The sequence below is a fragment of the Falco peregrinus genome, chromosome 5, assembly GCF_023634155.1.
Source record: "Falco peregrinus isolate bFalPer1 chromosome 5, bFalPer1.pri, whole genome shotgun sequence".
In the NCBI taxonomy this organism is placed as follows: domain Eukaryota; kingdom Metazoa; phylum Chordata; class Aves; order Falconiformes; family Falconidae; genus Falco; species Falco peregrinus.
In genome coordinates, this window is record NC_073725.1 from 31,035,306 (window position 1) to 31,062,277 (window position 26,972).

Consider the following 26,972-nt stretch of genomic DNA (forward strand, 5'->3'; position numbering starts at 1 on the left):
CACAAACTAGTGGTGAGGAGGATCAGTTGGGGTCTTAGACAGACACAGCATGGTTGTATAGATCCTGTTTCCTGAGGAAATCAGGCAAAAAATAACAAGAACAAAAAAATCTTACTCGCTTCATTTCTAGTAATCAGTTATTTTCTACACAAGTGTGGCTGAGTACAGTGTGCTAATCATTTATAGAAACACAATATAAGAAATTTTATGAGATGGAACAGTATTTTTCTTGCTTTGCTGCTCATTACTCTTTAAGACACGAACCTTTTGGTCCGAACCCTGTTCTTTTGCCTTGTTGCTCCTGCTTGCAGAATTTTTTTTACTGTCCCATGGAACACTTTCCTTGGTAACATGCAATGTAAGTGAAGTGATCCATCTTAATGAATCTGTGGGATTTAATGAGGAACTAGGACAAAAACAGGGTTTTCCTAACCTGAAAGATGTTATTCTTTTGCCAGTCTGATGTTACAGGAGTAAGCGCTATGTGACCCTGTCTACTGCTGCTTCTGCCTCGGATCTGGAGGCACTGCTGCCAGCACTTCTCCAGGATGAGTCTCTACAAAACACCGCTTGGGCCACAGGCATCTTTGCCTATGTCTTATTGACTGAGGTGGGTAGGCTTACATGCTGAAGCCAAATGTATTTTCCTTCTTTTGAGGTCACCGGGTGCCTTTTCTCTGTGGGAAAGGAGTAAGTGAACCTTCCCTGCAGAGCACAGCAGATTCAGCTGTGGGAGAGAGAGGTTTGCTAGCAGCAGAGTGAAAATAGTGTAAACACAAAAAGAAATTGTTTGTTTAATGAACACACTTTGCATAAAGTAATCTAGCAACTAACCAAGCTAAACATCTTTAGTTAACAGAGAGGAAACAAATGTTTTCATGGTACAAAAGACATCTTGTGAGTCCTTCCCTAGGGAACAAGTTCCAACCCACTTGCTATTTCAAAAAAGAAGGAGATCATTCTCTACCATTTTCAGAGCCCTTCCTCCAAGTCCCTTTTGGCAACTATATGCTCACCATTCAGGAAAGTTCCTGCCCTGATATTCTTCAGTCCAATTTGCCAGCTATGTATTCATACTAATGTTTTGATTGAATGATCCTCTTTAAAGTTTTCTCTAATTAGAAAAAAACCCCACCCCTCTCTCTATTTGATAAAATGTAATGTTCAATCAGCATAGATCTTCTTTACAATTTTCTCTTCCTTAGAAAAAAAAATCTCTTTTAAATACAATTTAATGTTTGATCAGGATAAGGACATGATATACTCATTCTTTCATGAAGATAAATATTAGAGAAACCAATGATTTTCCTTGGGATGTTGTTATATGCAAATCAGAACAACTGTGTTTTCACTAGGACTTTCTGGGTGGTATTTTTTCCCCTTTTTTTTTTTGTTTTAAACAAATTTCAGTTCCTGGTCCAGCTCACCATGGAGAACCTGATTGCAATTTTGTTTTTTTAAGAGTGCGAGCAGATACGGTAAATACAGATACAGCTTCTGCTGCTCAGTATAACATCTTCCGTACTAACTTCCATGCTGCATAGTGTTGTTTCAGTTTGGTCTATTGCCTTCAGCAGTTTCAGTACATATTCTTGCTGCAAACTTTGGCTGTAGTTTCCCGTGCTGTGGTACTGTTGCCACAAGTTCTGTGTTCATTAAAATGCAATGCCACAGATTTTGTTTTAAACAAAGGTTTCACCTTCACTAAAGTCTGAGAGAGAGCCCACTGAGGATACAACATGCTTTGAGAGTTGTTTTTCTGATGTTTAACATTGCCCAGAACTACCCTGCCCTTCAGTAACCAGCTAAAAGCTTTCTGATTGCTTTGGTACACATTTATCAGGAGAGGTGGTTTTGCCTGCTTGGGTGGAGTATTCATTAGTGTTTGTAAAGCCTGCTTTGTATTAGAAACTTTTGTTAGTATAAGTAATGTCCCTTAGGAATGTGATTTTTGGCAACATTTGATACTGGCAAGAGCCCTAATGTGGACACAGAACTGGCAGAAGTACTTTTGCTGGTATAGATTATACTTAGGGTTCTGGAATCAGTAAAAACATCCAAAACTGCTTTTGCCAGCATAATATACTGTTAAATGTTTTCTAGCATAGTCCTGGCAGAATCCCAGTTTTCACCCCCACACCTCTCTTGGTTATTAAGTGTTGTTTCATTGGGAGGTATACCCAAGCCGCTACCCAATGTGTCAACATCTTTGGCAGGACATTCTTAGCCGTGCAAGTTTTTCTTCCACTGGTGAGGAGTAGGGAGGAGAAAAAAAATATATAATTTGACCATGTCCTAGTGGCTTCTTTCTATCCAGAATGGCCTGACATTGTATTTTTTGTTTCCTCTCACACAGACATGCATAAATCATAGTGTAATAATCATAATATGATAATAATAATAATCATAATAAATCACAGTTATTTATATGTATGATAATATATAAATATATATTATCATATATAAATAAATATTATTTATTATGATTATTTCTTATTATCATATTATATATTCTATATATTTTATATATATAATAATAAATCATAATTTTTATTGGAAATAATTGTACAAGTAAATGTCACCGTGGCTTAGGGCTTTGGTGCCCCTCTTCTAACAGTTTTATGGGCATGTGGGTCATATTTGTTTTCTCACAAGCTTTAGGAACAACTGAAACAAATGGGATGAGAACAGTATGTAATGTACACTGAATCCTTGGCATTTATCATTCTTATGATGAGAACTGCAGCAAAACTGAGATCAAGTCCAAAAAAGATATGCTACTTTCTGCCCCAGCTATTCAATCTGCTTCAGGCAAGTGAAATACATTTACAGACAGAACCTAAGTATGCCCTTTGACCCTGCAATTATTGCTAGGTTTAGCCATCAAAATATGTAGTCATTTAAACAAACAAAAAGGAAAAAGTCAGTGAAGTGGAAAACACACACTGTAATCAAATGAAAAGTGAAGACATGACTGCCACTTCCCATATATGTTATGTTATGACAAGCCGGAATGTAACTGTTTACACTCCCAAGTTTTCCAGGATCCTGCCACCACTACCAAAGGATGTGGCTTGGAGGCATTCACCCAATTCTAAAGTGAGGTAAATATCCCATGATGTTGCTTGTGCCCTGGCGCTGGCAGGCCCAGCTGCTGCAGACCAGCCTCACTACACTAGTTGCTTTGTTCACGTGGATTGACCCATCACGTCCAGCTTTCATGCAGAGCTTCCTATGTACATGTGTTCCTAGCTTCCAAATTTTCCATCTTAAAATTAACCTCTTTTGTGGTTTAACCCCAGCTGGCAACCAAGTACCACGCAGCTGCTCGCTCACTCTCCCTCTCCGGAGGGATGGGAAGGAGGATGGGAAAGGAATGTAAAACTCAAGGGTTGAGATAAGAACAGTTTAATAGGTAAAGCAAAAGCTGCACAAGCAAGCAAAGCAAAGCAAGGAATTCATTCCCCGCTTCCCATGGGCAGGCAGGTGCTCACCCAACCCCAGGAAAGCCGGGCTCCATCACGCATAATGGTTACTCGGGAAGACAAACACCATAATGCCAAGTGTCCCCCCACTTCCTTCTTCTTCCCCCAGCTTATATACTCAGCATGACACCATACGGTCTGGAATGCCTCTTTGGCTAGCTTGGGTCAGCTGTCCTGGCTGTGTCCCTTCCCAGTCTCTTGTGCCCCTCCAGCCCTCTGGCTGGCAGGGCCCAGGAACTGAAAAGTCCTTGATTTAGTATAAATATCACCCAGCAACAACTAAAAACATCAGCACATTATCAACACTGTTCTCACATCAGAGCCAAAACACAGCACTGTACTAATTACTAAGAAGGGAATTAACTTTATCCCAGCTGAAAACAGGACAACTTCATAGGTCCTGCTTCTGTCCCAGAATATTTCTTCCAAAATTCCATTGATTTAAATGACAGAAATATACCTGAGAAATGGATTTAGCTTAGCAAACAAAAAATGTGAACAATATACTGCCAAATGAGCTTGCGAGCATCTGCTATTGCTATTGTCTGCCTGTACAGCATGTGGGTTTCTCCTGTATGCAAACAGTGCATTTAATTAAATGCATGAAATTGCTTATTAACTATCCACATACTACTTAGCATTCTTAAGTCCTAACAGTCTAAATTTGCTTTCTGGAAGACTGCTTTGAAAATGAGTTGAAGTGCATAAAACCACAGTGTCTCATCAAATGATGTTCAAAGACAAGTCATTGCAGAGTATAGGTTTCAGCGGAGTCTGGAAATGGAAGCTGGCTGGTCAGATCTGGTTTTGGAGAGGTAGCAGAGTAGGTAGTGCTGTCTTTTAAACACCTATTTTAGATGCCTTCGAGGTAAACTCTGTTATGCAACAAGACAGAAATGGCTGACTTTAATAAGAATGTGGGAACAAATGATTGGTCACTCTTGTACTGAAAACCTAGATAGACTATGTTAGTACTCGAGCCCTTTTCTGAGGCCCAGAGGTGAACTGAAATCCCCTAGATGCTTTATGTGCGTCAGCAGGGTCCCACCCATGGGGTCCTACGATCCTGCAGATACAAATATCCTCTATAAGGATTTTCTAGCTGGGAAAACATTGAGAAGCATATCAGATTGTTTGAGTTTTTATTCAACCCTATAAAAAAGGATGTTAAAAATCATTAACCTAAACTTAAAATCTCTCTGTTTAAGATAAAATACCACTAATACTTTTAAAATTATTCCTTAAATGGAAAGAATGGACTGTCAAAAGCGTCTGGCTCTGAAAATACTTCTGCTGGGAACTAACATTTCTGCTATAAGTTAATGGCCCATTCAGAGAAATGAAATCTGGGGGAAAGTATCTTATCTAAAGGGAAATTTTATGTAGTAGTCTGAGATACAGAAAAGGTGTTGTAATTTAGAGTTTAGGATATGTAGATCTAAATTTATTATTAAATTATATTACCATAACAGTGAATTTCAACTTATTTGGAGTGTCATTGTTATTAGTATTAGACACACATGATAGACAGTACCTACCTCAAAAAAACCCAGAAAATTAAATATATAACAAACCCTAAATACTTGCTTTCTTAATAGCTCTGAGTAAGCCATTAAATGTCTCTGGAAATGTTTCCCTTCTGCTCCTGGTGTCTGACAGGGCTTTATCTGTCCTACATTTTCTATTTCCAGATCTTGAGTTTCTAAACTACACCTTCAGACAGGCAGTGGGAGTAGAAATTGCTTATTTTTTCTGTAACAGGTAGTTTTAGTACAAAGTGAATAACCCTGCGGTGTTACTCTAACCTTCTCCTTCTGACAGCAGGACAGAGCTCTCTCAACAATATACCTAGTTTATTAAAGTATTTGGTGATGGGGCATCTCTTTCATCTTTGTCACATATGGTCAGGTGGGAAAGGCTGTTTTCTGGATTGTGGTGGGGGAGAAAAAGTGCTCAGTTCTCTGAAGGAGCTGAGTGGTGCTGCAGTGGACTGTCCATTTAGTCGAAATGGTGTTGGCATCATTTCAACTTCATTTTTTGCCAGGTGAAACCATTTGCTGAGTTTCACCCCACTTTGCTACCAGCCCTGGTCAAACAAAACCATTTATTTTGGCAGTTTATTTGGTGGAAATTGTCCACCACTATCGATACTATCTCCTACACAAACAACCCAGATTCTTTTTTTCTCCATTTTTTTATACTGTTTGATTCATATTTGAGCTTTCTGGAGGCAGGCTTAGAAAGCCTGTGAAGCCTCTTTTCATCAAAGGGGTGGTTTCAGTTGCGAGTCCTAAGTGACAAAACCACAGGTAGCAAATAACAAGAAGACTGGCAAATCATCTCTTCTTCAACTCCCCATGGCATTCCTGGCACAAAGACCATTTATCTTACCTCTCTGTGGCTATAATCTTTGTCCCTCTAATCTTTATCAACTTGATCCTACAAAATGCTGAGATCACTGAGAAAAATACTTGCAATATAAAGTCTGGGAAAACTTGCTATTTCCTCAAGCTCATGGGGCCAAAAAGGAGCTGTTTTGCCCCCACCCTCCCAAATGTCTCTGCTTTCCCTCCTCTGTAGATGTCTTCTTAGGCTGTTGCCACCCCTCCTTCATGTGCTTCCTCATAGATGTCCAGAAATGCCCTAACCGGTCATACAGGTTCATACAATTTTGGTCACTGTATTCATTACCTGTAAATCTAATTATTTCTAACCCCGACCTGCATCAGAAAGCCATCCTTTGTCCCCCTCTCAGCAATTCAGTATATCTGCAACATAGCGAGTGAAAGTAGAAAACCCTAATTCTCTTCCAGCAGCACACAAGGAGCCCACGCTTCCTTCTCTCTGCATGCCTATCTCGCCTCCCTAAGGCGAAACTCCCACACCACCTCTCCTGGTTTCAGGTGTAATCGTAAACCAGCTGAAGGCAATTATGGGTAATGTAGTTCCGTTGCTCCCTCCTATCTGTTTGAACAAGTGGTGCCAGGTACCTGCTAGACTGCACATTCCAGCAGGCATTGCTCAGCACCCTGGGGAGGGAGGCTCACCAGGTGTGCTCCCAGCACCTACCCCAACCCTGAGCACGCTGGACTTTTTCAATGCTGGAGCAAGAATGAGTGCTCCTTCAACACCGCTGATGTCTTGAACAAAAGACATAATTTGGATCTAGGAGAAAGCTCTTAGTTTCCAGAATGGTGAGTTTGCTTTTTTTTTCTTTCAAATATCTCTTGCTGGTTTTGTTTAAAATACTTTGGAAGGGCTGAAATGTCAAAGTAGTTTTTTACCTAGTACTAATGCTGCAGTCCAACGGTCTCTTTTTGGCCATAGCTAGTGCTAGGTGCCTCTGGAGAAGATGCAGAACCTGTGTACATTTTTAATTGCATGATATTTTACTCTAGGGTGGTTTGGGATGTGTGGAGAAAGGCACGGCGCTTGCTAAGTGCTGGTGATTGCCTTTCCTGAGAGCATAAATACTGGTGAACCTCTTACAATTTTAAATCAACCAATATTAAGCTGGGCTTCTCTGTCTTTTTTCTTTTGTGAAATAAGCCGCTGTAGTTGTGTGTGTGTGTATGTGTAGGCTGGGTTTTTTTTGATGGTTGGTTGAGGTTTTTTGAAGCACTGTATGAACTGAAATACTCCATGCATTCAGCAGCTGGACTGGCCCCTGGCTTTGTGATCAGGAGCGTGCAATAGAATGCTGAACGCTGCACGAGAATCCTCCCTGCTAACAAGGCAGCTATTGGAAATCAGAAAAATAGAGTTTAAAGAGCACGTATACTTCTAAACTTTAAAATATTCATTCTCTATTAAGTGAATCCTTGAAAGGTAATATCTCCAGGCTAAATGGAGGCAAGACCTATCATGCTGACAGACCTTGAACCAACTCCCTTTATGGCAAAAAAATAAGCAGAGCTGGCTGGTCTGTTTAAAAATAGAAACATTTAAATGAAAGACAAGAAAGAAACAGTTCTTGTTCTCTTCCCACCTGTTATTACCACTTGGCTAGTAACACCTCTTCTTTGATATAGATTTCTTTCTTTCAGGAGACAGCTCAAAATCTTAACAGCTTGGGAATAATTTTTTACTGGCTTTACTACAAAATGGCAATAGGCATCCTCCTAAGTAAGCGAGAAAGGGAGGTAAGGAGGGAGGGGATCATTTGTACTGGGTAGATCTTGGGAGACACAAATTGCCACACTGGCAATACTTTCCCTAGCCCAGAACCATGTATTTGACATCGGTTAATATGAAATGTTCCAATGCTGAACTTATGTACTGAAACCAGTTGCACAGTGTCTGTGTTGGGTGGGAGATACACAATGGGATTTACAACACAAGTACAAGCTGGTTATTGTCATGCTAGAAGCCATAGAATAGTGTTTACCTTGGGTATACTAGAAACAAGGAATACCTACAGTCATATTCACTAAACTATATAGTACAACAATATCCTGTGGGAATGTGTTCAACAGGCTAATTATACATTGCAATAGAAGGCTTACTGAGAATATAAATGTTTGGTTTAAAATGTGCTGTCTCTCTTCCCTCGCTTTCTCCCCTCATTATGAGAATGGCTAATTGGATTCAACTGCACAATTCAGCCTCCCTTTAACTCTTTATTATAGTGATTTTCAGCCTGTTGTCCAGGAACGTTTGTGTTTGGTTGGCTGTCTCTGAGAGATTTCTATGAAGGGTATTCAAGGAAACAAAAACTTTGAAATTCACTACCTGTGAAGTTGGATGCCTTTCCTCTCTATTTTTCGTAACAGATAAACTCAAGCTTCTTGAGAAACTACACATTTATGCTACTGTAAACTTTGGCTTAAGCCCCTGCAGGGAAGTCTACCCTTGAAATATGAATACAAAGTAGGTGGAAGAAACACCAAAAGCACATAGAATGCAGCAATATAAATCATGTTGCTGTAAAAGCCAGATGACTGGCTTTTTGGACAGAACAGCCATTTAGTCAGCCTAATCTGATGGTCTCTGAATGATGTCCTCCTGTCTGAAGGGCTGAACTGTATGGTAGCAGCAGCTGCAGTACATTAAACTTGGGCACCACAAGCTATGGTGTGTACTTGCAAATAAAAAATAGTAAAAGAGTAAGCATGGCTTTGTCTGGAGCTATAGGGTCTCCCATCCCTTCTACAAAACTCTGCATAAGACCCTAAGTTACCTCACAGATCCCACCATGGGAAATGGAACATGACTGGAGAGGAGAAAATGAGCTATTTCAATAACATCCCTCTTCTGATGTTCCCATACTGTGCTGCTACCACAAAAAGTTTAGTCTGATTTGGTCATCTATCTCTTCTAACTTCTTTCATGGAAGCCTGTTCCTCTCATCACTTACCCTCTTTCTTGAATTCTTTTCAGTTAATCTCCTTCAACTCTATTTTCAGGAGTAGGTTGGGGTTTTTTTTGGTTGGATTTTTTTTTGTTTAATTTCCAGAAAGTGAATTCCAGAGTAAATGTGAGGTCATATACTCATGGAAAACATATATATGTATTGGCTCTGCAATATTTTACCATATTTTCATCTGCTTCTCAGTACAGACCAGTATCTTATTTCTGCTCATTGAGCAAACAGCCTTGTTAAACCGCTGAGGATCATACTTGAGCTTTTTCTAAGAATCTACGAGTTTAGAAATCAACAGGTATGAGTAATTTTAAATTGCTCCTCTGAAAGCACCTCTTCCTGTTCTTATCTACAGCAAACTTAATCTTATGCTGTCCAATTTATCAGGCATTCCAGTAGTTCTTCATATCTGCTGTAGTGTTAATAACCTCAGTAATTTTTGTCTGTGAGCAAACATGCGTATCAGTTTCTGTCGACCTTCCCTTCTCGCCCTCCAGAATTCACTCAAAGTATCTACTGTATACTTCCATAAGTGGAGGCACTGGAGCACCTCCCTAACAAGGAGCAGTGGTGAAGCTGAATCGGGGCTTTGAACCACTGAAAACTTCAGAAAACTGAAAAAAAAGAAGTGTTATAGCTTGCAGCAGGTGATGTTTTGGGCTCTGTTTTGGTGTCCTCATGGTGCAGAGAAAAAGCTTTAAGGTTTGGATGTATCCAGACATTCTTTTCAAGGAACTTTATAGCAGGCATATACTGCTTAATTTCTGTAACAGCAGGAGTCCTTTCCTTGCAGAGCTGACCTTCACCTCGGAAGCCAGCCTGCTCAGGAAGTTGGCTGATTATTTAGCTGAAAGCTGTGTTATATGCCCCCAAATGCTGCCTCCCCCTTGCTGTGGGAGTGACTCTGGAGGCTGAAATGTTCTGGAAACACAGTGAGTATTCTAGCAGCCCAGAAGAAAGTCCTCTAGGTCTGCTTGGGATATGTATTTACAAAAGACTCTGGATGACAAATGTTTGAGTCCAAAATGTAAATAGTTGAATCACTTTGCCATTTTCTTCAGCTTTCTCAATGGGGAAAGGATCTTTTTGAATTATTAGAGGAAGTCTGCCTTCACTGGAGATTTGGAGTACTTGATAATCTTTATGTGCCTCTTTGCAATGTACTTGAGAGATAGGGAGCTGCCATTTTACTCTGGGTGAGTTCTTGCACTATATTTAAGCTGCTGTAATGGGTACCTGCTGCTGAATGGGGTAGTCCCTTTTCTCATACCTTGCCATTACTTCCTACAGGCCAGCACAGGTGAACACTGACTCATCACGCCTGGGCCAGCTCCCTGTGAGACCAGATAAGCACCAGTGTAGATGCAAAGGAGATGTAGGACTGCTGCTTTCTGGAGCAGACAGACAGCCAACCACCCAGTCAGATGGCATCCCCAAGAGCATGCTTAGCCACAAGCACGATGCCAGATGATCTTGTCTCTTGTCTGATACCTTAAAAACTTGGGAGACTTGACCCTGGTTCTATCCCAGGCTTGCTCTGAATTTGTTATTTAATCTCTGTCTCTCTCTCCATGGAGGCACAATACTTCCCTGCGTTAAATGTGAGTTCGGAAGTATTTAAATTGCTTCTTAAATGTATTGGCTCATACCTTAATCTGCAGTGACCTCTAGTTAGATAAAATGGTATTAATTCAGGTTGCATCTCTACTTACTAATTTGAACTGCCAACAGCATTGCTTGTCCGTTGTGCCAGTCATCTTGCAAACATGCCAAAGCAAGCAGCTCCTTTCCCACTGGCTGCAATAGGCTGCATCACAAAACATTTGTTCAACAACTTGATGAGAAATTGTTTGATTTCTCATCTGAGCCTACAACTGTGAAAACCCCCCAAAAGTTTCTCCAGTAGACTCGAAGCTTGTGAGACATCAGTGGCAAATCCTACAGCCTAATTTTTGTCCTATGATCTAATCAGGACTAACTTTGGATACGTATTTATGTGGAGAATAAGCTGTATTTCTACATATACTAAGCTGTGTAATTAAAAGGAAATTACTTTGCTGAAATAACTGGTGGGGAGGCAGATGGCAAGACTTTTGGATGGTTTAGTTTTATTCATACATGATTTCATGCAATACCAATTCTGAGCCCAGAAGAAAAGCCTATGATGTGATTATAACCTTTTTATTAGTTTACTCCTTCTGATACACTAGTCTTAATTTAACAGGATCTCTGTAAAGGCAGGAGGGCTGTGATGCAGCAGAGAGAAGAATTCTCTATTTATTCCTTGTACTGCCCTAATTCCTGCTGCACAAATTGTCACCTGTTGCTGCATGTGACATTATACTACGAACATGCGTAATGCAAGTTTGTTGTGCTACTCAGTGATTATTTATTTTCTTTTGTTTCTTTCTTTCTTCGTATTTGAAATTTGGTCTGTTCTTTAGTGTGGACACTAATTCTTCAGCTTTGTGCTAGAATTGTTAACTTGCTTCCAACGAGTTCTGTAAAACCATCAAGTGAAATGAATAACATCACAAATATACTTGATAAAATCTCGTTTTTTATCTAACAGTTCTCAGCAGAAGCAACTTCTGATTGAAGTGTTCATAATATGTCTCTTAAGGGGTGAGAAGAGGAAAGCTAAACTCAAACCTGTCTCCTCATTTTCCAATGGAAAATGAGCAAAGCTGTCTAGTCCTACAGCTAGAAGGGACACAGGACATGGGTTACGCTAATTGAATCAAACTTAAAAGCCTTCAAGCTAAACTACACATAGTTTTCAGGAGAGTGTGGGAAACTAGTGTGGTTCCCCAGTGAGATAACTGCTTTTTTTTCTGCAGCACTCAGAATTATTTGGACTCTGAGGTATGTATGTGATTCTAGTTGTATGTGCTTAGTGCATGCATCATCCTAACATAAATAACATAATTTCTTTATCTCATCAGTGGAGAGTAAAAGGTGTGTTTAATGGCTCTCAGAATTACCTTTTTGTCTGCCAGAGAGCACAGGTACTTATGCTTTGCCAGCTGGATCCCACTCACAGTTACTTGCCTGACTTGCACTGTCAGGTGGATACTACTAAGGCTGAGCAGAGAAGTGCTACTTATCTGGAAAATATGTGAGAACCTTTCATATCTTGGAATTCCCTGGTGTATTTTTAAAGGTAATGATTGTACTCCAGTCACAAAACACAAAGGCAGGAGGTACTGTATACACTACTGATGTGCTCCCCAGAAAAGTAAAAATTTTGCTAGACTTTTCCTCATCTCATGTAGTATATGGTAACAGAAACAGAATAACAACTTGCTTGGAGTCTGAACTTAATGGAAGTTGCATTCACCATCACTGTGACTTATTTATTTATGTCATTTTTTTAGAAAAAGGAATAAATAACCTCAGATGTCTAAGTTTGGCTACTGGTCAGTTGTCTTACCAGGCGAATGAAAACATGGAAGAGAGAAAACAACGCGTGGCGTGTGTGTATATGTTAGTAATTTTCTGCTACCTGTTATATGTAGCTACAGTTACAGTTGATGTGTATCTGATTTTGGTATGCGATTTTTGCTCATAGGTGGAAAGGGAGGCCAAACCTAGCAATGCCAAAGGCTGTCAGGAGGTGTTATGAATACCTGCTTTGCTCTCCAGTTAATTGTCATTTCAGGGTGTGAACACTTTGAGACAGAGAAGGCCTCTTGTGATATTTATGTGGTCATTTCAAAGCCCTTGTGGTCTTGGTGAGAGTTTTCTTCCCATGGCCCTTGGACATTCTGGGCTCTGTCACTGATTTCGTGAGTGGTCTGGGACAAGCTGTTTGGAGTCAGATTTTTAAGGGGTTAGCACATGTTTATGCAATTTTAATGTTAAAGGTGGAAGATGCTGGAATGGGGCTATTGGTCTCTTTGTGTCTTAGTCTTTCCATTCGTAAACTTGTCTGTCTCAGCTTTCCTCCCATCCCTGCCCTTCCTTGTCTTGTGCGTTAAACAATCAGTTCCTTGTGACCAGGTTGTCCTTGCTATGTATTTGTACAAAGCTTATCAGAGGGATGCTATTCTAGCTAGTTCTACCGGGATATAAATGAAAAGGAAATGGAAATGTAAAAGAACCCCCTGGTTTGGGTCCCAACAGAAGCAGACACCAGCTCTGGGGCTCAAAATTGAACTATTTTTTGTAATGGTTTCAGCTCAATTAAAAAGTGTTTAACTGCAGAATAACAGCTAGGTAGAAGTTTATGGCCTTGATTCTGCATAGGAAGAATAAAGATGATTGCTTTGTTTCTTTGGATTGGAAATCTGTGAATAAATCTAGTGATTCTGAAACAGTCTGGCAACTATAGGAGTTGCCAGGTTTTGAGCTTCTATACCTGTGGTACCGAAATCTGTGTGTCTTAAGCCCTGTTCCTCTTGGGACAGGTGGATCTGGGAGGCTGAAACACCTGCACATTTCTTAGGTGGCAAATCACATCTCTCCTAATATGGAGAAAGGGGAGCAAAAGCTCAATCTCTTTCCCTCCAGGCAAAAAGTTAATGGATTAAGGGTAAAACCTTAGGGTTTTGTTAATGCTATTCTCTAGAGAACTCAGAAACAAAATTACTTGTGTGGATGCCAGTGATTCAGCATGCAGAATGATGATGACAGACATTGATTTACCAGTGTAAAATCTTGCTAAAATCAGCAATATAAGATGAATTTGCACTGTAAAAAATTATCTGAACTAACTTTCACAACAGAACAAACTGTTTAGCTATGTTTGTCAAGCTGTCTGGGCATATGGTCATTTTTACTTGGTGTGAAGTTGGGTGAAATATCCTGAAATTCTGAAGATTAGGAATTGCACCGAATTAGATCTCTTTACATGTTCTTTCTGATGATCTGCTGACTGATACTTCTCACTTCCAGTGGATGTGGCATAGCTAGACAATAGCTAACAGAAAAATGCTAACAGAAGAACAATACATTGAAGTTTTTTAGGTCATGATGATTCCAGTTGTGAGCAAAGTTGTACATGGCTGTTTGTTATGGACTAACCAATCTACCCACGTATAACCCTGGATTGCGATCTGTCAGGAGCTGACCTAAATTACATGCTGGGCAACATTTGGACCATGCATCTCCAAGAATAATTGACAAATTAATGTTTAGATGAAGCTTTGGAAGCAGAGCATATTTGAGTTTTGATTTTCATACCTCATGCTTTTCTTTTCCTTCTGTACTAGACAGCTTTTTGTTGGAGAATCCTATGTTCCACTAATATCTTCTTGTAATCATCGATGACCTGAAACATAGAAGAATAATTACCATAAGGAGAGTGAAAATCTCATCCATTAAACTGCACAGCCAGGAAAATGTGTCTGTAGCAAAGAGATATAACAAGAGTTTCCTGTCTCACTATAGCCAAGGAAAAGCATCTTAAGCAAAATAACATATATCAGGGTGTGTGGTTGATTCAATGTTTAGTTAAAATGATATGTGCACATTATAACACTTGTATACTTTAATCAAGGAGCTTCTGGCAGTGATGGCAAGGATACATACATTATGGTAGGAGTGAGCTCATTGATCTAAACAGTCTTTCAACTGCACTGTAAATGTGTTTTGTATGTTGGTCTCTATAGAAAACCCATAAAATAACAGATTTGGTTAGAAAAAAAACAAACAGTAGAATTTTGCATATACAATTCTGCCATATTTCACATAACATACATTTTGAACCCTTATCATCTTGAGAGGTAGGAGCTAGTTAAGGGTGCAAAACTCAAGACTTGCTGCCAAGGAGGTGAGATGGGTAGGGAAATGCTTTGATCATCAAAGTCAGTGACCTTTTGGAAAAGCTGTGAATGTTTCCTCCCACATTTTGGTGCAAATGCAGCAAGGGCAATAAACTTATGAAGATGAAACCACAAAAAGTGTTTCTTTAGGGATGGCATTTGGAAGGTGTTGCTGAATAGGCTGAATTCTCTGAGATAACACATAGCATGTACCTTCAGGTTCCTAATTAGGAAAGTCAAAGTACTGAAAAGCTGTTACAAGTATGGTCTGGATTTCAGTTTATTTCACTTGTAACCCTGTACCTGGTTTCTTTCTGTCTGAAGCAAAGGTTATTCTGCTATAACTGATTAGACTGAAACTGGCCAGCTAGAGGAACTCCAGCTTCGCAGAAGCATTGATCCCAAATGAAATGGCCTGTGCTGGTACCTGTAGGGACTTTGTGCACTGGGCTATCTGATGATATTTGAGATGGTTGTCTATTCCTTTCAGTCTGCTACAGCCAGTGTATGGGACACTGTTGGTAGTTCCCTCCAACAGGGAGAGATTAACCTCCCCTTCTGCAAGACCGGCAGCCAGAAAAACTTCAACTCTAGGCAGTGCATGAAAATTCCCTTTCAGAATAATAGTTGTGAAATTAATGTGGTTTTGCATGATGTTTAAATATCCTAGTTGTCTCAAATCAATATTCTGTAACTTCTGTAGTCTGACAATAACCTATATAGCAGTTTCACTTCATGTACCAGGTGATTATTGCTTTTAGTGAATGGAGCATCATATGCTGCAGAGGTAGTTTTGTATGATAAATGATGCCCGAGGTTTTTCTGTGTAGGAAGCCAGCAAGGTCAAAGAACTGCAGCCTTTTTGGAGACTTAACAGCATAAAATACTGAGATTGCTCAGTCTACATGAAATTAGAAGGTGAGCATGCTTGGTGTCTGTGAAGGGTGAGGCAGAAGAAGGGATTGACACCAGGATCTTCACAAAGCTGCAGTGGCCAGGTCTAGTATAGACTGCCATATCAGTGAAAAAAAAAGAGAATTTACTGCATGTAAAAATTCTTGAAGGTATGCAGGACTGACTGGAGTTATGGTGGATATTTTAGGGTTTTTTTGGTGCGTGTGTGTGGAGCGGGGGATGACAGGGACAGTCCAGGGGTGAAGATGGAGATAAGACATTGAAATTGCTGTGATTATATCTAAGAGTTATGGATCTGCAGCCCTCTGCTTCTAGAAAGGCAATAACTTCAGCTGTGTTGAAAAATGATAAAGCTTACTAAGGCAGAATAAATGAAATAAAAATGGGGCACAGACTTCAAGCTGATGAACTATAATCCATAGCATTTCTGAATAGTTTTCCTGAAGATTTTCTGCAAGGTTATCTGAGACGCATTGTCTGGGAATTTGATAAGTTTGAGCTTAGCCCAACCTTCTAAGCAATTTGTAACTACATCACTCCAGCCATTATTTTTATGTGAGGATATCATCCAGATTTTTTAAGGCAGATGAAAATTTTTCTTCAACTAATCTGACTATTCTTTGTGTATAAAAGGATGAAATTTATGATAATTTAGGGGTTGGTTTTGGTTTTTTTTCTCCCCTTTGACATGTGACTTGAGTGGAGCTTGAGCTACTGACTCCCTCATTTTCTGTCCTGTACTAATTCCCTCCACACAGACACTCCCTACAGTGTTGTAGCCAGAGCACTTGTGTGGTGTTAGGGAGGGAAATAAGAAAGAAGCAAGCAACAGCTTTATGCCTTCTTTCTCCTTTCACCACTGCCATATTAAATGCAAAGAAGTAACATTAAGTGCTTTCTTCATGATAAATGGCATGGAAAAGTGTCATAGAGTTGAGTGGGGAAGATTTCTTGAATGGGCAGGCACCCATCTGTCTATAGTGCCTGCTCATGCTATTCCTGAGCAAGTGCAGCTCTCTCAGCTGCTTCATCAAAAGTTGCCCTCAAAAAGTCAGGGATATTGGCTGAGAAGGAAAAACCAGAACCAGTGGGAAGGTAGCATGCCTGTAGCAGCTTGAAGGGTAGGGCTGTTAGGAAGAGCAAGCTGGAGCTGTGCTGTTGCTTTTGGGGGGTGAATAGAGACAACAGAAGATTAAACTCAGCATAGGACTGCCTGGGCTAGCGTGGGGGACTTCTCTGATTTGCTGTACGAGCAGTTCATTGACTGATTTTGGAGGTCTGCCAACTAACTGGTGAGAACCTCAGGAATGATTTCTGCCTCTGAGCCCTCCAGGGAGGCAGGACAAGGGAATACACAGCCTTAAAATGCTTCCAGTGGGTAATACTATCTATCACAATATAATAGTGTGGTTTTCCTGGCTAGGAAAACTAGCTTTCCATTGAGGTATTGCATCCAGGCTAACGGTATGCATCACCAGAGGGACAACTGCTGCTGGAAAGACAGTTGGATGCTGTGGTACAATGGAGACAATGAATGTGGTTAAACAACGTAGGGATTGGAGGAAGAGGAGTTCTGGAACAACTGTCTCATACAATTCTTAGTTTCAATTCTGAAAAAGAAGATAATATCTTTGAAAAGTGACTTTGTCACTGCTGCATAAAAATGGATGAGATTGGACATGTTATTCTCCTTATCATATCAAACAGTAAGGAACAAAAGTATAGATGCCCTCTTCTCAATAGGTAGGAATAGATGGTCCAATCAATGAGCCTGTAAGGCAGGTAGATTTAAGAACTAAATTTAGACACATAAAGGCATGCAATTTGTTGTGAACTTGTCTCAGGTTTATTGAGCTTGATCATTCCTTTAGAAGAAGGTTCACAATGATATTGTAGACCGATGTATTTGTTTGGGTTTTTTTGAAGATCAAATCACTCCCATTTCCATTATAAAACTATCAGCAATACTGGAAGTAGCTTTTCCTCATTTTCATATGTAAGATTTCTTATTTCTTCCTCTGAAATATGTAGTCTTCTGTGATCAGAGATGGATTAAATGGGATCTGATATTGCATGGAGGTTTATCTTCTTCTGACTTCATTATTTGTTGCTAGACCATTACCACCATTTTAGAGTTGATCTGGCAGTCCTGTTGTTTCAGCAAGTAAAAGTATTAATACTATTAATCAGAAGTTGTTAAAAGTACAATTCAGAGATTCTAATGTCCTTCATTAGTAGAGAAACTATCCATTTAAACATTAATCCCATTTGATAGAAATAAGGAGGTTTTTTGCTTGACAAGAGCATGTATAATTGCTATGTAAAGGGAATGGAGAGCCTGCAATTTAATGACAGGTACTGGGTTTGGCTTTTAGAGAATGAAATAAATTTTTATGACTATCCCTCCCTACCTCACTTCAAAATTAAAGTGTCAAATATAACTAATATATTGGCAGGTGTAGCTTAATTGACAGCTCAGCCAATTATTAACAATGCAGGCACAAATGTTTTAAATGCGATGATGTCTTGCTGCTGGAGGAGAGTTCCAACCAAACTTTGAGGACTGTAGTTGCCATAAAAAACAACAAAGAAGTGGTGCACTTTCTGCAGTATACCTTGGAAAGTGTTCCTGTGATTAAGACTCCTTCTCTGATGCTTTCTTTGCTGTGTTCCTGAAGTGCCAAGGACTGTTAAACAAGTTCTTCTGTCAAAACAGATCAATACACAAAAAACTGGTATCAGTCTTGCCTTGTAAATATTATCACAATCTATCAAACATACTATTTGTGCTGTTACATGTTTCCTGTGTCTGTTATGTGGTCAGTGAAGTAGAGTAAAATGTAATTTGTGGATGCACTGAAGAATGATTAGGCTTACAGTTATTAACTCTCTAAACTAACCTCTAATGAGAACCAGAGGATTCCTTGCCAAATGAAATTACTTTCTTCTATGATATTTAATGGAATTATTTTCCCAACACAGGTGGTTGCCTGTTTTATTATTTTTTTTCTGTGTTGAGCTGGTCACGTGTTGCCCATCTTCTGTCGTTTCTGCCCTCTCAGTATTGATCTCTCTTTATATTTCCCAGAAGAAATGGAACAAGTGACTGACATGAGTCCCAGTCTCTGCTCAGCGCCCGCCCCCCCAGCAACTGGGATTTCTTCTTGATTCCTTTATACATTTTGAAATCTTGCCTGACATAGTTTAAACACTGCAAAACAAACTCACCACGTGTATTGCTGTGTTAACTTTTTTGGGGGGGGTGGTAGTGCTGTATGTTTTGTGGGGTTTCTTGTTTTGTTTTCTGTTGGGTTTTTTTGTCCCTCCACCAAGTCAACCAACACCAAAGTGGTTCCATATGAGAAGGTTCACCTGACAGTGCAGGTTTTCTGATGTGTTTTTCCCCTCCACAGGAGCAGAAGTCTGTCATGCTTATGGAAAGAGCCCTTTCTAGTTCCCCGTCTCTTCACTAGCACAGCCCACTGCAGTGTCCCCTGGTATCTTTCTCCAGGCACTCACCTCAGTTTGCTGAAACCAGAAGAGTAAAGGCACCTTTTATATGCCTGGATATCAGGTTTGATTTCCTTCAAGGTTCTTGCTGCATTTTTGCCAATTCATCTTCAATCTACCTCTGTCCAAAATAAAGTGTCAGTATCCATGCAGCATACTGACAGGCAATTTAGTTCCACAGTTGGATGTTCAAGAGTGGGTCCTGGCATAGTGTCAGCCACATCGAAAACCCATCCTACGTATTTTTAACATATCCAGCTGATACAGGTGGTTAAAACCTGTTGTTAATTACAGTTATAATTTTGAGAACTTTAAAAGTTACGAGCAACTAAACACTGGCCCTTCTCTGCAGGTGAGTTCCTTGGCATGTTCTGCTTTGCCCTGATGCTGTGAAGAGAGCCCAGCTCTTGTAGGATTTCTGTCGTCACAGCACTGGTTCAGATGGGACATTTAAATGTTGAAAGTCAAGAGGGTTTTTGCCCCTGCCTGTGCTCAGCCCTTAAATTAATTATTTCAATGGAACATGTAACTCATAAGTGTCTGATTGTCAGTTCCTGATTAAGAACTACTTTGCTACTTAACCTGAGTTTGATTCTCTGGAAACTGTATCCTCTTTGTGTTTTCTGGATGGATAGTGGTATTTTCTATATATAACTGGAAGACTGTTAAACAGTAAGATGTGGCCAAAATCAAGTCTTTGGGATGGAGGAAGACTTTTTTTTTTCCTTTTTTTCTTTTTTTTTTTTTTTTCTGGTCATGCCCCTGTGACTCTGAGTCATACAAAAAAGGCTTTCTGTTTGTTGTTGTTTTTTTTTTTTTTTAATTTCCTTAATTATCCTTGATGTTAGCTCTGAGGCTGTAAATCACTCACCACTGTTAATGCTACTGCTACTTCTGTCTCCCACCACAGCTTCCTGCCCTCAAAGACCACAGCTCACATCTGTCCCTCTGCAAAGCTGACTTTTGGCATTAACAGGCAGAGACATGAGCCTTTCCCAGGGACAAGCATAATAAATACTAAGCAGAGCTGGGAGTGCTCTCTAAATCTAGCTAGTGTGCAGGTGTCTAAAGCTTTGTCTCTACTCGCCACTAACAGGCAAGCTGCTCAGTTCAAGACCCTGTGTAACTTCTGCATGAAACTTGGATGGGAGTAAAAGTCTAATTTGATAGAAAAAGAAGAAGAAATCAGGGTAACAAAATCATATGTTGAGTACTTTGGAGCCATGCTGTACTTACAAACCTGTGATCACAGCTATAGTTCACAAGGGTATAAATAGCAGAGATTTTGAGATTCCCAGTTGCTCCCACTCCTTTAGGTTGTTCAAAAACGTTGACAGTTGAGTTTTTTGTTTCATCCTAACAAACATTAAAAATAACCAAGGATGGGCAGCAGGGCTGTAGTTTGCATGCAGAGCATGGTACATAGAGGCTTTGCCTTTGCTCTTCAGTGTTGCGTGTATTATGGTGGCATTGAAGCACCTGCAGCACCTAGAAATGGAAAATTACTGCTTAACAAAACTGCTAAATAAAAGGTGTTCTTTACAGAGTGCTTTCAATACCCATTTTGAAGGAATAACTGTTGGTATCACAGCCAGTGATAACTTGTAGTATTACAATCTCTGTGAAGGATCCAGAAGTGGTTTCGTAGGACCTCCAAAAGCCAAGAAACCAACTGTGCTTCCAAAGTAGGTAGGGTTACATACAATAAGTGAGAATCCAGTGTGATTTTTAACTGTTATTGTTTTTAGAGGTTTTTGAGAGGTGGTAAGGAAATGAATTCATAGAAGAATTAAGCTAATAAACTTGCAAAGCTTTCTCTGTTCAGCAAAAAGAAGAAATACTACAATTCAGTTGTACAAAGTTGGCTCCTTTCATTCATTTTTTAGTGACATCTTTACTCTCCATTTCCTGTTCTTTAAAATGATACTTAGCAATGTAAGTAGAAGGCAACATATTTCTTTCTTCCTGAGGCCAAAGAGAAGCAACGGAGTATTTCAGAGTGGTAGCTGAAACCCCAAAGACAACATCAAAACTTCACTACATATTCTTGAGTCTTCTGAAAAGCGATATACCCAGATGTAAAGTTTATAATTGAGAAGAAATGCTCTAGCTCTCACGCTTACAACAAGCAATTTTAGAAGCGTAGTTGTGTGGATTGGAAGGAAGGAGACTTGCCTTGTAAAGGGAGTGCCTATAGTATAGTCATTTTTGCTTGCAGAGTGTTCCCCAAGCGGGGCTGTAAAGCAGTCAGTTCTGGGTTGTGCAGAACTGAGCAGAGACTGTAAAAACCCACTTGCGAACTTGTGGAAATCTACTGAGAGGGTGACCCACTTCAGATCCCATTTTTGTTGTGCTGAGACTACTAGCTCTACCCTTTAACAGTAGCTTAAATGAAGTATTAGGAGCAGCGATTACATCAGTTACAAGCAGCAGTGTAGACATACGCTGGGTCTGCAGTAAGCTTAAACCCTTCAGGAAGGAGTGTGAATGGCTTCCCAGTTCCCATGGGGTGATAAATCTTCAGAACTTTGAAAAAGTAAGTATCAAACTTGGCAACTACTTAACAACAGAATAAACTAGTACATATTTCAATTGAAAATGCTCTTCTATCATATAGGTAAAGTGACGAGTAACAGGGTTATACTAAAGTATTACCTTTAGTATATTCTTACTGCCGAGTATTAGTAAAATAGGTAATATAGGGTTGAGATCTCTCACGGCTGAACATTAAAAGCCATTTCTGTCTCTGTTCAGAATGAGATACAGTTGCATTTCCTTGACTGCCTCACATGCACCAGGCTAAGGGAGTAAGTCAAAGACTTTATCAGTTCAACTGAAGGTTTCATTTGCTCTCCTTTACAATCACTAACTACAGTACCACAGTTCAGCCCTGTAATCAAAGATTGGTAAACTTGTGCCTAACTGCCTCTCGCCAAACTCTGAGCTGTGTAAAGCAGTTCCAGGCCACAAGTACAGAGGGTCTGCTAAAAAATGACCTATTACTCTAACTAATGCTTATGTAGAAACATGTTAAAAGCTGAGAACGGGCAGTGGTTTTGATTTGATGCTGCTGTGTAGTGCCCTCTGAAACCATCTCTTCAGTGTATGGTTTTCTGTTTAGAATTCCTTTTCTATTTAACAGAATTTAAATAGTTCAGTATACTTAGTATTTGTTCAGACCAGGAACAATGTATTTAAGATTCTGGTGAATATACCTTGTTCCTTTTTCAGAAATAAACTTGTAAAGTAAGTCTAACGACCCAAGCTATATAACTAGCAAGTTATTTTTCCCCATGACAGCTGAAAGTGAGCCTGAGGAATAAGGCATATCTCCATCACCTGCTTGTGTTGCTTGTCTTGTCTTTGCAAATGCATAAGTTTCATCCTTTAGATAAAAAGTCCGCAAATCACTATGAATAGCGGTATGGCTGAATAGCATTATTTGTGTAAGGGGCAAGTAGGAGTCCATGGGGAGACACTGCCACAGGGGACCTCTGCTGTTAATACAACCTGCTCTTGAAGACAGCTGAACAGGGTTAATGTTGAATGAAAGACAAATTGGTAGTGTTTTGCTCTGAGATGTTGATACCTTAAAAACACAAAGGAATGTGTTCCCTCTCATTTTTGAGGGCAGAGCTTTTTTTTAAATTTTCTTCCTTGCCACTATTTTAAGCACATCAGGATATGTTTTCTCCAGTAGAGGGGTGGGGTGGGGGGGGTGGGGGGAGTCTTGAATTTTGAAAGACCTGGAAGAGATTTCTGGAGGCATCACATGCAGAAATGCCATTTGCAGCAAATCTGTCTCTTGACTTCTGCGAAGCTGAACTTTCTTCCTGAGACTTTCTTCTTCCTCTAATGCATTTTGCTTCCCCTGTTACAGTGCTGAATGTGCCTGCCAGCAGCACTCTGGGTCCTGAGTCCCCTGCTCTTAAGGGCTGAGCAGCACACTCTGGGCTTGAACACAGAGTGCACCTGGCAAACTGTTTCTTTGCCCTCATATAGAAAAATGCCACATCCCTCAGCAGTCACTGGTCATCGCCATAGCTGGTCTCTTTCCAACCTCTTCACTTCATTCTCTGCTCAGTTCACACTGTGAGCCGACATGCCGTCAGTCAAATAATTCTTTGTGCCATTAAGCACTTGTCAGTTTACATATTTCTTACTCAGTAACTACAGCAAATTAAAAGCTTAGCTTCTCATTCTTCCTATACATAATTTCCTCTTTTTGCAGCAAAAAGGTTTCATACCTTTCCTTTTGCCACAGATCAGCATAGCTTTATATCCCACATGCATTCATCTCTCTTCTCTTGTGAATGATCATTTGTCTGGATTTGTCCAGGTAAGTGTTTTAGATTTGATGGGTTCTTAATTAATAGGGTTGTCCTATCAAAAGTTTCATTTGGGATGCTATTTTATCACAGAATGTACCCATGGAAAAGGGGGAGCATCGGATCTTCTTATTTTCCTAGTGTCTGTGAAGGTGCTAGGGATTTATGCATTCTGATCACTAAGGCTGGGACGCAGGAGAGACGGGACCCAGCTCTGGTGTCAGATCATGTAACTGTTCAGGAGGCACATTGCCCGGTACCCGATGGCATGTGTACAGTTTGTCCCCAGAATTTCCCACATCCCTTGACATGCTGACCAAATGTGGTCATCTTTTGCCCAGGAATGTTTAAATCTCCCCCCTTCTCTCGTCCTCTTCTTGGCTGGCCTGAAGATATGCCTCAGTCACAAGGGCTCCCTCATCATGCTCTCATACCAAGGAATGCTTTCAAGGCAGGGGGGAGCTTATTTTTGAAAGTGGTTTTCCTTTTCAGCATCCACCATTTCTGTCTTTGTGCCAGGCTAGTGGTGAATGTTTTAAGGAGTTCCCAGAGGGAACTTTTAGGAAATGGCTTGTTCTATTTGCAGAAATTCTTAGCGTTTATAAAACTTGCATATGCAAACTTGTTGTCATGCCCCTGTCAATATACTCCCACTGTGTAAAGAGATTGTTTTTCTTTCTCTTTCTCTCTCCCTCCCCCTTCCCCATGGGTTTCCTATTTTAGCCCCTGTGCATCTACTTGCACTCTTGTGCTCTTTCTGCATCATTACTGCCTCCCACTTCAAACAGCTACTGAAATAATTGTGGGTGGTTTAACTATTTAAAGAACTATTCTTAGATTCATATTTCAATTGATTGATAAGTCATCAGTTAGACATTAGTGCTGGTAACAAATACACTGGTATTGTAAAAAGTAGACTTTGGTTTTGTACATTTATTGGGATTTTAGACTATGGATGCCCTACGCTGGTGTGATTAAACCTCCCCAATCCCTGAAGTAGAAGGCTGGGATAAAAATCTTCCGTGTTCATACAATTTGTTCATTTTTTCGGCATTTTGAGATGCAGCAGCAAAGCAGAATTTATTTCCTTTGAAGGAATCGGTACATGTTATCAAAGATACTGTCTTTTATCAGAAACAGAGGGAATAGTGATATTTTTATACAGGTGTGGGATGTCAGATCTTGGAATTATGATGTTGGGATTAAGGAGGTATTCTAGTTCCCAGTTTGGTTCTGGTGGGGTATTAATAGCAAAAGCTGCAAAGTATTAGTCTTGGAGGCTAGCTTTCACTGCTATCTGAAATCAGGACTTCTAAGGCCTACATCTGAGACTTCTGGTAACAGAGGAACCTGAAAGTCCGTACAGCCCTGTGATAGCGGAGTGGCTGGGTGACAGTTGAGTTTAGTCTGACCTCAGCCTTGCATCCTGCCTGAGTGCAAATCAGCACCTGAACAGATTGCCATTAGCTGAAGGCAGCTCTTGTGGGAAGAACAAAAAGTACCAATTTACATTTGCAGTGGAAAAAAGAAAGTCTTAAACCATGGCAATGGAAACAGACAGCAGGCTTTCTATGCAGTAATGTTTTGATGTAAGATATGCTTCCTTTTTCCCATAACTCACCTACTAGAACTGTAACTGGAAATTCTTTTTCTTACAGCCACAGTAAAAGCAGGACCAATGCATATCCCATTGCCCCCCACCCCCCTCATTTTAAACATGATAAAATGAGATCTACTTAGGCTGCAGCTACTGCTGCAGAGGTAACAGGCTGCAATGTTTCAGACTCTTGAACAAAGCTGACTATTGTATCCTGTGGATGGAGTCAGAAAAACTTCTGGTTTATTTTAACCCTTTCTCTCCCCCTGCCTCCCCCGTTTTTTGGTGGTCTTTTTTGTTTGCTTGTTTGTTTTCTTTTCTTTTTAACCATATGTCTTAATGTATCTGTTCCCATAAGCATTTATACCCCATTATGTATAGGATCAGTGAGAAGATTCTGGGAAAGTCACTAAATGATTGCTTGGTTTATAGCACCAATTTAATGAGTACACAAAAAGACTCGAATATTTTACTTCCTCCAGCTTCTGTTTCTGGGACACGGTAACTTCAGCATGTAGGATACCCAACACTCCGTTGAAGACTTGCAACTCCTCTCTCTGTGCAGCTGAACACAGCATTAGGCACTGGTGCCTTGAGCAGTTCATCCTCCTGTTGCCTGCCTCAGAGGGATGCCCCTCCTGCCCTGCCTTTGCAATAGGTTTGCTGTGGACTCTCTCTTTCAACCACAGCATCTGGTTTACAGCTCTCGTGTGGCCCAGTCCATGTGCAAACTGTGTCAAAACCAACCAGCACTTGTAGACCGAACAAGGAAGAGGAGAGACTTGAATGTCCTCTCTTGGGCTGTTGCTGTGCTGGCATGGACCCTAAGGAAGGGTACTTTAAGTCATTCTTGTACGGAATAAAAGGAAATTCTGACCTGATGTTGTCTCAGGGAAGAACATAGGAAGAATAATAAAGCTGAAAGGGTTGGAAATACTTAATATTAATTGGCAAAGGAAGGAACAGATCTAGCTCTTCCAGTTTAAGGATTCTAGTAACACTTAGCAGAAAACAGGAGTGAGGATGTTTACTTTTTTAAAAAGAAGTTTTTATTCAAGAACTTCTGTACAGAGGTTATTGTACAAATGGCTTAGTTCCAACTGCAAGATGTTTAATTATGCATTGGACTTCACTATGGACGGGTACCATATTGTATTGCAGCTGTAGCATCTGCTGTTTTTGCTGAAAATTAGATAGTAAGACTCACTCAGGATTGTGATGCTCTCAGGCAGAGTCCATAAATTTACTCATAAACCATAACACACTTTTTTTTTTTATTTATTTGTGTCACATCACAAGAGCAAAGCTCAGTTATTTTTCAACAGTTTCCCTTTTTCAGACTGCATACTTGCTGATGCTCTATATGTTTAACTGTTTCCTAGGAGGAAAACACTTCCAGTAGTGGAACAGATTCCCTAACCAGCAGAGAGATTCCACGGAGCAGGTCAGAGGGAACTTTGATTGATGTGGATGACCGGACCCCTGCAGCCAGCTACAGTATGTCTGTTTGACTATTTTCTGTACTAAGGCTGTCCACCTCAAGTCTTTATTTCTGCAAAACAGTAGTGTCAGGAGTGATAACTCATATGTACACCCCTGTACACTTTTTTTTTTAATTGCTTGTGTTTTGCACTACTCGGGTCACTGTAAGGTGTCCCTGGACTCAGAACACAAGGTATTGTCACAAGGTCCCCTAGGAGAAACTTACTACCGTATGAAAGAAGTTCCTCTGTCCCCTGCCATAGCAAACATGGGTCAGGCAGGTTGGGAGGAAGGGCTGGAATCATTACATGAATAAATGCTATTTAGGGTATGCTTACTGGGGGTCAAGATGGGGAAGAGAAGTAGAAATTCTCAGCCCAACTACATTAATTGAGGGTTTTAAGAACCAGGAAGGCCAGCTAAGTTTGGAGTTAGCCCGGTTAAAAGTTGGGAGGCTCTGCAAAGTTTATTTAATCTCATTGCTAGTTTAACCCAGAAGTTAAGAAAACATTCCCCTCCACAAGGTAG

At 40.2% G+C, this 26,972-nt stretch overlaps 1 protein-coding gene across 1 annotated transcript in view; it reads left to right on the forward strand.

The window, feature by feature from the left end:
• Positions 1-7,588: 7,588 nt before the first annotated feature.
• Positions 7,589-26,972, forward strand: part of MACC1 (MET transcriptional regulator MACC1) — a 32,886-nt gene continuing 13,502 nt past the window's right edge. Inside the window, exons 1-3 of the mRNA XM_055803761.1 lie at positions 7,589-7,627; positions 23,269-23,376; positions 26,345-26,459. Of these exons, the coding sequence (XP_055659736.1) occupies positions 7,589-7,627; positions 23,269-23,376; positions 26,345-26,459 (262 nt within the window). The remainder of the gene's footprint in view (positions 7,628-23,268; positions 23,377-26,344; positions 26,460-26,972) is intronic.